General features: G+C 46.1%; 1 protein-coding gene across 1 annotated transcript in view; it reads right to left on the bottom strand.

The window, feature by feature from the left end:
* Positions 1-3,286: 3,286 nt before the first annotated feature.
* The window catches only part of LOC121445131 (uncharacterized protein KIAA2012 homolog), a 95,800-nt gene continuing 88,558 nt past the window's right edge, over positions 3,287-10,528 (bottom strand). The window contains exons 17-21 of the mRNA XM_041647139.1: positions 9,170-9,507; positions 7,372-7,559; positions 6,516-6,688; positions 5,641-5,860; positions 3,287-3,425 (exon numbers count right to left, since the gene is read on the bottom strand). Coding sequence (XP_041503073.1) covers positions 3,287-3,425; positions 5,641-5,860; positions 6,516-6,688; positions 7,372-7,559; positions 9,170-9,507 — 1,058 coding nt within the window. The remainder of the gene's footprint in view (positions 3,426-5,640; positions 5,861-6,515; positions 6,689-7,371; positions 7,560-9,169; positions 9,508-10,528) is intronic.

Genomic DNA, 10,528 nt, shown 5'->3' with positions numbered 1-10,528 from the left:
CCAAAACCACAGAGAAACCCTGTCTCGAAAAACCAAAAAAAAAAAAAAAAAAAACAACTCGCTGTCAGGTGGTAGTGGCGCACGCCTTTACTCCCAGCACTCTTGAGGCAGAGGTGGGTGGACCTCTGAGTTCGAGGCCAGCAGGACTGTTTCACAGAGAAACACCACTGTCGTGTCTTTTCTGATTGTGCTGTTCTTGGATGTTACACATAAACCATTACTGGGTGTTTTGTTTTTCCTTTTCGAGTATTTTTAAAATCCTAGTGAATTGGGGGCTGGAGAGATGGCTCAGTGGTTAAGAGCACTGGCTGCTCTTCCAGAGGTTCTGGGTTGAATTCCTAGCACCCACATGGTGGCTCACAACCATCCATAATGAGACCTGGTGCCCTCTTTTGGCCTGTAAGCATACATGCAGGCAGAACACTGTATACATAATAAATAAATACATCTTTAAAAAAATTCCAGTGAGTCGCAGAACTATATATATATGTGTACATCCAATTTCATGTCATTCCAGATACCGTGCCATCTGGCTACTTTAGCAAATAAACCTTTCTGAGATTCATTTTATAAACTGCTAACAGCTTATATACCCTTCCTTTTCAGGTAATTTGCTCACAAAGAAGATTGCCTGAAACTCACATTTGACCCTATCTTTAAAATTATTTCTATTGTACAAAATGGAACTTTTAGACTCCCCTGGCATTTACTGTTATATTCTTTAAGTAGTAACTGGAAATTAGGTTCAATTGTAGAAAATCTTGAGTTTGCATCATCGGTCAAGCTCAAGTAACAGATTTGATTGGTTATTTGAGCTTTTCAGAATTCATGAATATATGAAGGCTCAGCATTTAGTGGTGGAGCTTAATGGTAGAAATAATTTTTGTTTTGGAGGGTCTTCTAAAGTACACTCTACTGTTGACCTAAAAAACACCTTTGACTGATAAAGTAGTACTGTTAAAATAGACACTTGGGAGCAGAAGTGTAATAGATAATACTAGGAAAGGACCCTAAGTAGTCTATCTGGTGCTTCAGTGCGGTACCCTAAATTTGCAAAAGGGAGAAAACATGAGCAGTAATGCTTTCACGCATGTTTGTTCTTGAGTGTGTGTTGATTGACAAGCGTCAGAAAGAGACATTTAAGTTTACTATGATCTCATCCATAGTGTTTGCCATTTTCTGTTTTTCGTGAAACAAGGACTTGCTTAGTTCATGCAGTACAGAATGGAAAAATTAGCTAAATTCCTAGGCTGGAGAAGTAATTCCTGTACAAAGCAATACCTTGTGGGGCTGGAGAGATGGCTCAGTGGTTAAGAGCACTGCCTGCTCTTCCAAAGGTCCTGAGTTCAATTCCCAGCAACCACATGGTGGCTCACAACCATCTGTAATGAGGTCTGGTGTCCTCTTCTGGCCTGCAGACATACACACAGACAGAATATTGTATACATAATAAATAAATAAATATTTAAAAAAAATAAAATAAAAGAATTTACTACCACACACAGTGTGAAAGAAAAATAAATCTTAAAAAAAAAAAAGCAATACCTTGTGAGTAAATGCAGTTCTTTACCTGTAGGCAGTGTGATGATTAAATTTTGGTTGTTAACTTCCCTGGGCTTAAAGTCACTCTGGGAAGATTTCGGGTGTGTGTCCAGAAAGGTTTGAGGTGGGAATTCCTACCCTGGGGGTACTGCCACTCTGTGAGGTCCAGGGTTGAGTAAGAAGGATAAAGTGAGCCAAGAGCCAGCATTCATCCCTGACCAGATGCTGATGCAGATGCAGGGTGACCAACTGCTTAACTCTAAGGTGCTTTTTGGGGTGTATGTGTATAGTTTTGTTGTAGTAATAAGAAAACTAAGACAAGTGTGGATCAAAAGTTAGGAAAATCGGGCTGGGGAGATGGCATAGTGGTGAGGGGCACGGGCTGCTCTTCCGGAGGACCTGGGTTCAGTTTCAGCAACCACATGGTAGTTCACTACTGTAACTCCAGGGGATCTGATAGCCTTATACAGACAAAAACACCAATGCTTGATTTAACATCCTTTTATGTTGTTTTGAACAATTTCTTTTACTATTCTGATACTTGGCCTCAAACTCACAGAGATCCACCTGCCTCTGCCTCCCAGGTGCTGGTATTAAAGGTGTGGACCGCCACCACTGCCCGGCGAGACAGGGTTGGCTTCTTTTTCTTTTCTTTTTTGGCTCTCTGGAACTAGCTCTGTAGACCAGGCTGGCCTTGATGTCTCTTCCTCCCATGGGCTGGTGCTGGGATTAAAGAGCACCACCGCCTGTGATGTGTTGTTAAAAGGGATGTTTACTAGACATTTTTAGAACAGTTGCTAAATGACTTAAAGACTTCGGATAGGATGATGTCATAGAGTTTTATGTGTAGGTTTTTTAAGGCACAGTTGGGAATAAAATCTTAAGATTTGTTCTCAAGGATCAAAAATAGCATTGGGATTTCAGAGTTAATGAAATAGTTGTATTTCTTTGCTGATGTAGCCCCCGGCAACTACCTGTGGCCATGAACATTTAACGGTGAGTAGTATGAGGGAAGCATGTTTTGGGTTCCACAGCTATAGCCTTGTTTAAACATGCCACTCTTTAAAGATTGAGAGGATTTTCACGGAACAGCCCCCTTTGCTCAAGGGAACCTGTATCAGGTGATCCCAAACATGCCTTTTCAGAAGACATTTGTTTTAAATTCCCCATGATGAAGTTGTGCTTTATAGAGGGATTTAATATATGATTAACTCCTCTTCACTAATCCAGAGTTATTGCATGACAAAATAATGTCCATTCACCATCAACTCTTGAACACACTCAAATACATACAGTGTCTAAGACTGTTGGTGTCTCCCGCTGGAACTATGGAATGGTTTAGCACCAAGGCTTTTGAACTTAATGTGGTCCTAGAAACACAAAAGGATTTAAGTAAGTGGTAAGTTATTGGGTTTGTGTGTGTGGAGTGTGCAGGAATGCTGGGAATAGAGAGGTTCCAGTCCAGGGTAAAGAAGAGAGGATGGCTGGACGGCTGGGCGGTGGTAGCACTAGGGAGGCAGAGGCAGGCGACTGTCTGTGAGTTCGAGGCCAGCCCGGTCTATAGGACGAGACCCCAGGACAGGCTCTAAAGCTACACAGAGAAACCCTGTCTCTAAAAGTGGGAGGTATGGGTTGAGGGAAATCAGATGAAATGGACTAATTGAGCTCAGGCCCGAGTTTTATTATAGAAGTATAGCTTTTTCTGTCAGCAATTCTCAACTTACTTTTTTGTTTTCTTCTAGCCTTACGGCTTGGGGATTTGTAGGAACTGGAAATATGAGTAGACCCATGGTCTGGAAATGTTCTGTGTCCACTGCAGACCGCTGGCTTCCTTTAAGAGTTCTTGATGAAAACGAAGCTGTTTCTCCAAAGCTGCTTTTTGCCTAAGGAGACAACCCACCCCAGTTCCAGAAATGATTTAGCATTCAGTCTTTTTATTTTATTTATTTTTTTTGATTTTTCCAGATAGGGTTTCTCTGTGGCTTTTGGAGCTTATCCTGGAACTAGCTCTGTAGACCAGGTTGTCCTCGAGCTCACAGAGATCCGCCTGCCTCTGCTTCCTGAGTGCTGGGACTAAAGGCGTGCACTCAGTCTTTTTTTAAAATTTATTTATTTATTAAAGATTTCTGCTTCCTCCCCGCCACCGCCTCCCTTTTTTTTTTTTTTTTTTTTTTTGCATTTTCAAGACAGGGTTTCTCCGTAGCTTTTGGTTCCTGTCCTGGAACTAGCTCTTGTAGACCAGGCTGGCCTCGAACTCACAGAGATCCGCCTGCCTCTGCCTCCCAAGTGCTGGGATTAAAGGCGTGTGCCACCACCGCCCGTGCACTCAGTCTTATAAATTGGTAGAGTTTTGGATTTGGGTTGTGGGTTTTAGTGGAAGATCATACTCTGTTCATTTAGTGCCTTTACATGAGACATTTGGACATCATGAGAGTCCTATTAGGAAGAGGGGAAGTGGTAATTCCCAGTTCTTAAACTTGTGTTGTTGGAAGGGATTCCTTTGCTTGTTTGCTTGCTTTATTTAGGTTTGTTTTTTTTTTTTTTTTTTTTTTTTTTTTTGAGACAGGGTCTCCCTGTGAAGCCCTGGCTGTCCTGGAAACTCACAGGCTTAATCCCCTGAGTGCTAGGATTAAAGTGGACCCCCTTGCTTTAGAGATGAGGAAACAGCCCAGAGAAGTTAAAGTACAGGGGCGGATGTCCAGGTGGACATGAAGTCAGGTCGGTTGGCACTGGGTTCTAGCTCTTGGAGGAACGAGATGGTCCATTACCCCTTTAGTTGCTCAGCTACCTGAACTGGTTTTATTTACATAATCGTTCTAGTACCTCGATAATGCCTGTCAGTTTTTCATGGAAAGTTGGGGTTCTAGGAGCTTGCATTCTGTCGTACTACTGCTACGATACGTGGTGTCTAGACTATTGAAGCTGAATTAGGACTTTTCTAATAACCTATTTTGTAATGCCCCTGACCGCTGAAGAAAGTCCAGGGAAGGAACAACTCAAAGTTAATGAAGTCTTGAGAGTTCTGGTGCCTTCTCTTTAGAGAAGATTAGAGGCCATCTAATTTGTGGGAAATTACAACTCAATGCAGGGGGAGTGTTTACATTTAGTGTTGGAGACATGATTTCCCAGGTTGTACCTCGTCTATCCCGACAGTTTTGAGAAAGAATCTGGCTGCAGTTCTCCCAGGAGCCCTCCAAGGTTCCTTCTGCGACTGCCCCCCAAGTGCCACAGCTACAGAACTGTGCCACCACACCTAGCTCACCTTCCTGTTTCTGTGGTGGTCAAAGATCAGAAATGCTCTCGGCCCCAGGTAAGAAGGAACTTCAGTTCCTTCTGGTCTTGGCGTAACTCCCTGGCATCATCCAGAGTACCACTTTTCACCCCCATCCCAGCAATGCTGGGCTTCTGTTTATTTAACATGTCACATGACAAGCTTTCTGTCACATCTTTCTAGTTTTCCCGCATAGCATTTTGTAGCTAGCCTAAAAAACAAACATGGCGGGGTGTGATGGTACATGCGTTTAATCCCAGCAGTGGGGAGACAGAGGCAGGTAATCTATGAGTTTGAGGTTAGCCTGGTCTACAGAGTTAGTTCCAGAACAACTAGGGCTGTTACACAGAGAAATCCAGTCTCGAAAAACCAAACCACACAAAACCAAAAACATTGTCTTTTTCGGTATCTCTCCATCCTCATCCCTTGACTGTGAGTATCATACTTATGAATCCCTAGAGTATACAATTTACACAATGCATCTTGGTATTGGCCATAACTCAGTATTTGGTCCTGATGGAGATCTTGCTCCTCTTTCACTGGGAAGTTGAATACAGGGCATAATCTAAATATTCTACCAACCTGCTGCACACTAACCCTGGGATTTACTTATCTGTAAACCAGATTAAGAGAAATGTTCTCCTAAATGCGTGTCTAGCTTCAATACAAGTTCTATGAGCCATGACAGAATCCTGCCCTGCTCTAGGGGATGAGAGAACTGTGGTATAAGGAAGGCCGTGTAAGGTGAGAACTGGCACCAGGTCATCAAGCCTCTGAAAACAAGCCCTGAGGGCAGCTTTTGTCCAACTCTTGCTTACGAGAAGTACCTGTCTTGCTCCTGGGCAAGTTTCATGGCTTCCTCCAGAGCCAGTTTTGCCGCCGCCTCTTCCCGTTGCCTCTTTTCCTCAGCCTCCCGCCGAGCCTTCTCTTCTGCTTCCAGTTTCTGCCACTGGTACTCCAGCCGTTCTTCTTCAGCCATTTCCATCAGGCGTTTCTGTTCTTCTGCCAACTGCGTTTCCAGTTCTCTCTGCCGTTGCTTCTCCGCCTCTGCGGAACATAAAGAGGTGTTCAGTGGAGGGGCCTCACTAGCTAGAGCAGTTGGTATTTCTGGTCTGCCAGGAGAGCCTCCGTGGGTTTACTAATCCAAGTCCTCTGGCAAAGTGCCTATGGGTATTAAAAAGCCTTCGGGAAGATTTTCCTCACAGTTGAGTTCATGGGGCAGTAAGCAGCTGTGTGGGCAGGAGTGTCAGACCAGGGTCTAGAGAAACACACTGACCTACCTAGACTCTGACTAGTCTAAAGAGTGTGAACCAGGAATTGACCACAGCATCGTCTGCTGAACTTTCTACCTTGTCTGGAAAAGTTTGCTGATCTGGAAAAGATGACCAGATCCACCCCTCAAGGTATGGTCGGAGGCTCTCCAGATATTTGTGACTATCTGGGGAAAGGGCCAGGTAGAGCAGTTCACATAGCGCCTGAGCAATGCTGGCCGGGGCAATCGCTGAACCAGAAGACCGACCCGACCCTGCAGTTGTTTCCACAAGAGTCTTCTGTTCATACCCCATCCTTTTATATCCACCCTCTGTAGGCAGACATAATTATCATTATGGGAAAAAGAACAAAACAGCTTACACATGTGGATTTAAAAATATGTTTGGTCCAGGAGGTGGGAGCTAAAAAAAAAGCACAGGGGTTTTCTCACCAGCCCTCTCCACCTCCTTCTGCTGCCTTTCTCTCTGCAGTTCTTGTAGTTTCCTCCGGAGCTCCTCTTGCTGCTGTCGGGCTCTCTCCTGGGCCACCTGCAGCTGGCGCCTCCTCTTCCTCTCCTCTTCCTCCTGCCGCTGCCGCTCTTCCTCCAGCCTCTGCTTCCTCAGGCTGAGAACACAGCAGATGTCAGAGGAAGGGCAGAAGATACAGGCCCAACCAACTGGCAATAGGCTTTGGAAGCACCCCTCAAGAACAGGTTTTCTACAGCCATGGTTGAAGGGTAGAGGTGAGAGACAGGAGTCTAGAGGTCTAGATGTTGTGGCATATAGCTCAGTGCTGTGGCCCAGGATTTAAGCGCCTTAAATTCTCTGCATTTTATTTTCTATTTTTTTTTTTAGATTTATTTTATGTGCATGGGGATTTTTTGCTTGTCTGCATAGGCATATCCCTGGGACCTGGAGTGGCAGTGAGCTGCCTTGTGGGTGATGGAAATGGAACTCAGGTCCTCTAGAGGAGTAGCTAGTGATCTTAATCCCTGGGCCATCTCTCCAGCCTCTTTATTTTCTATTCAAGTATGGATCTTGAAATTCTTGCCTCTTAGGGTTGTGGAGATTTAAAGCCTAGTACAGAGCAGACAACAGCAGGCATTGGATAAATGCAGGAATGAATCTCAACACCTTCCCCCAAATTCCCCATGAGCATCTATCTTGAGTAACCCACATGGTCAAGGCAGTTTCTTATCTCTGGTCCAGGTTGTTCCTTTGATTTTGGGTCAGGGCAGGAGCCTTAGCACTGAGCTATGCCCCTGGGGAAGGTTTGCCCTGCCTTGTGTCTCTGGGCTGCTGGCCCACCGGATCTCCTCAGCGCGCCTCTGCTGCTCCAGTTCCAGCTCCTCCTTCATCTTCTCTGCTCTCTCCAGCTGCTCCTTATGGAGCCTGGCCAACTCTTCCTGCTCCCTTCTCTTCCGCTCCACCTCCAGCCGCCTCATCTCTGCCCTCTCTAGGCGAATTCTGTCCCGAGAAGCCTTATCCAGGAGGGCCTAAGAGATCAGAGTAGTATCAGTATAACGGACAGACCCAGCTGCAGCCCAGATTGGTTTTCTCTCATCAGAGATGGAATCCTACAGCTGACTTAACACTGCCACCACAGTGGCATAGACTGCCTCTGCCTGGCCGGCTGAGCGGCTGGAACGACCTACATTCAAGTCTTTCACTTGCTTTGGGATTGGGCGAGCACGGCTGTCCTGATACGGTCTTCCTTAAGGCTACATCCAGTACTCACTGAGATAACAGACATACTCTCCTGTGTGTCAGAAGTTCTGGCCTTTACAACCCTAGCCGCACTTCAGAACTGCCTAAGGAGCTTTAAAATATGCCAGGGCTCCATTTGGGCCAACAAATGGAAATCTCGGGGGTGGGGGTGGGACTTCTGGAACTTGAAGCTGGGGCTCGGGGGCACGGTCCTGGTAAGAGGCTGTTTTAGCTGCACGGTGGTGGCACCCGCCTTTATTCCCAGCACTCAGGAGGCAGAGGCAGGCCCTGTCTACAGAGTGAGTTCCAGGACAGCTAGGACTGTTACACAGGGAAACCCTGTCTTGAAAAACAAACAAACAAACAAACAAGGACAAAAGAGGGTGTTTTACCAGATGCAGTATGCAGTCTTGGCTATAGAGGAGTCAGGCTTAGTTAACCCACCGTTTCAGTGGAGGGTTTTTTTCCCAGCTTATAAAATGTATCTTCAGCCGGGCAATGGTGGCGCACGCCTTTAATCCCAGCACTCGGGAGGCAGAGGCAGGTGGATCTCTGTGAGTTCGAGACCAGCCTGGTCTACAGAGCTAGTTCCAGGACAGGCTCCAAAGCCACAGAGAAACCCTGTCTCGAAAAACCAAAAAAATAAAAAAATAAAATGTATCCTCCTTTTTCTCTCCAATGCTGCCTCCTTACTCGGTCACAATTTTAGGTGTGCCACCACTGCCTGGCTCATTCAAATTTTCTATTCAAACGTGCACCTTAGAATCGAGGTCACTGGAGCGTACGCAGCAACTCATAAAATGCACCCCGTGAAAGCCATGCCATGAGCTACCTGGTCCAGCTGCACACCATAGCCTTTGCAATGTGCCAGACCAAGCTGAGGACGTGGCTTGATTCTAACAGCCTCTGGGTCTCCCTTTCTCTGTCCCAGTGAGACATGCACCTCTCTCGGATGGCCCCCCGTATCTACCTCCTACTCCTTAGTATGGGACACATTCCCTGCCAGTTTGGGGCATCCCAGAATGCCTCACTCACTTCAAAGTGAGATCAGGTCTGGCTTCTAACTAGGGTCTCAAGCCACCAAAGAAGAACAAGTAAGACCATGGCTTGCCAGGTGCAGTGGCACACACCTCTAATCCCAGCACTCAGGAGGCAGCAGCAGCGGCAGGAGGATCTCAGTTGAATTTGAGGTCAGGCTGGCCTACAGAGAGAGTTCCAGGACAGCCAGGGCACCACAGAGAAACCCTGTCTCAAAAATCAATCAATCAATCAATCAATCAATCGCCACGTAATAGAGCTGTTTCGGGAAGTCCATCTTATTGAGAGACATTCCCCTCATCTGCAGTTCTGAGTGAAGAGAAAAAGCTTCCTCTTGCCAAGAGAGGACACCTGCTCATACCTTAGAAGGGTCTTCAGGGCTTCTCTCTTTTTCAGATTCCATGTTGTTAATGACACCCGTGGCCTGTGTGTGTGACAATCTTCCGTCTATAAAAACCTGGCTCTCCAGAGCATCCGATTCAGGAGAAAGCCAAGGCTCCTCGGTGGCAGAGTGTGGACGGAGAAGCCCTTTCTCTGAGGTACCACCTGCTTCCTTGGCGTTAGCGACGTCGGGCTCACTCAGCTCTTCCGCCGTCTCCGCGTTCCTCTCTTTCTGTGTCCTTTTCACTTTGATCCTCGGTTTCTTTTCTCTAGGAATTAGCTCTGATTTCTTTTCAGTTCTTGAATCCTTTGACTTTCCTGGGGGAAGCGACGGGGGACAGAGGTTGCTGAGTTGGAGAAACGTGACTCCGCTCATTCTCTTTAGTAACCCTTTTGAGACAGGACCTCACTATGAAGCTTGGGCTGTCTTGGAACTCACTATATAGACCAGAATGTCTTCAGATTCAAAGAGACCCTTATACCTTCATCTCTCAGGTGCTGGGATTAGAAGCGTGTGCCACCACACCTGGCTCTTTTATAACCTTTAAGATTAGCATAAGATAAATTGATGTGCATATTCCTGAATTCATAGAATATGCATTGTAATAATGATTTGAGAAGAGCAGCCCTGCATTATATTTAGGTCAATAAAGATGCAACCATGCAGCAGTATCACTGCTGGAAAGGTTGCATTTCTGGATGCAGATACAGCTAAGTAGTAGAGCATGCATTTAGTTATGTAGGGCCCAAGGTTCAATCCCCAATGAACCCAAAGCAAGGTTCCATCTCACCCCGATGACGATGGGGCAGGACTCCTGAGGAGACTCTCAGCATGTCTGACAGTCCTGCCCAGATCACAGCTCTATGGGGTCGGTTTAATGCTCAGAGGATCAAGGGCGTTGTTTCCCCACTCCTGGGCATTGTTTCCCCACTCCTGGGCATTGTTTCCCCACTCCTGGGCATTGTTTCCCCACTCCTGGGAATGCTGGGGGCTAAACAAATGTAATTGCAGCAAGAGCTCGAAGAGCAAACCAAAATCAGATCTGTCCCCAGGGCTGTCTCCAGGGACCCACTGTTGTCCTTCCAAAAAACGTGCTTTGTTTCAAGGGTCCACAGATCTCGGGAACGATAAAGAGGAGGTGTGAGTTTTAGGCTAAAGGAAGTTCGGAAGTGTCTGAGGTCTTCTAAGGCTCAGAACACTCAGACCCTACCTCATCCTCCCCTTCCTAAGCTCTCTGCCTAAGCTGGGCATCGCTTTCCTGAGACATCTGGGAACAGAAGCATTTCAGATTAGGGATCCTTCCTGGTTTTAGAATATTTACACATACGTTAAATGCGT

Source organism: Microtus oregoni, unplaced genomic scaffold, assembly GCF_018167655.1.
Source record: "Microtus oregoni isolate MIOR12 unplaced genomic scaffold, Mior012 000160F_ref0000428, whole genome shotgun sequence".
In the NCBI taxonomy this organism is placed as follows: domain Eukaryota; kingdom Metazoa; phylum Chordata; class Mammalia; order Rodentia; family Cricetidae; genus Microtus; species Microtus oregoni.
This window is presented reverse-complemented; position numbering and strand designations above follow the sequence as displayed.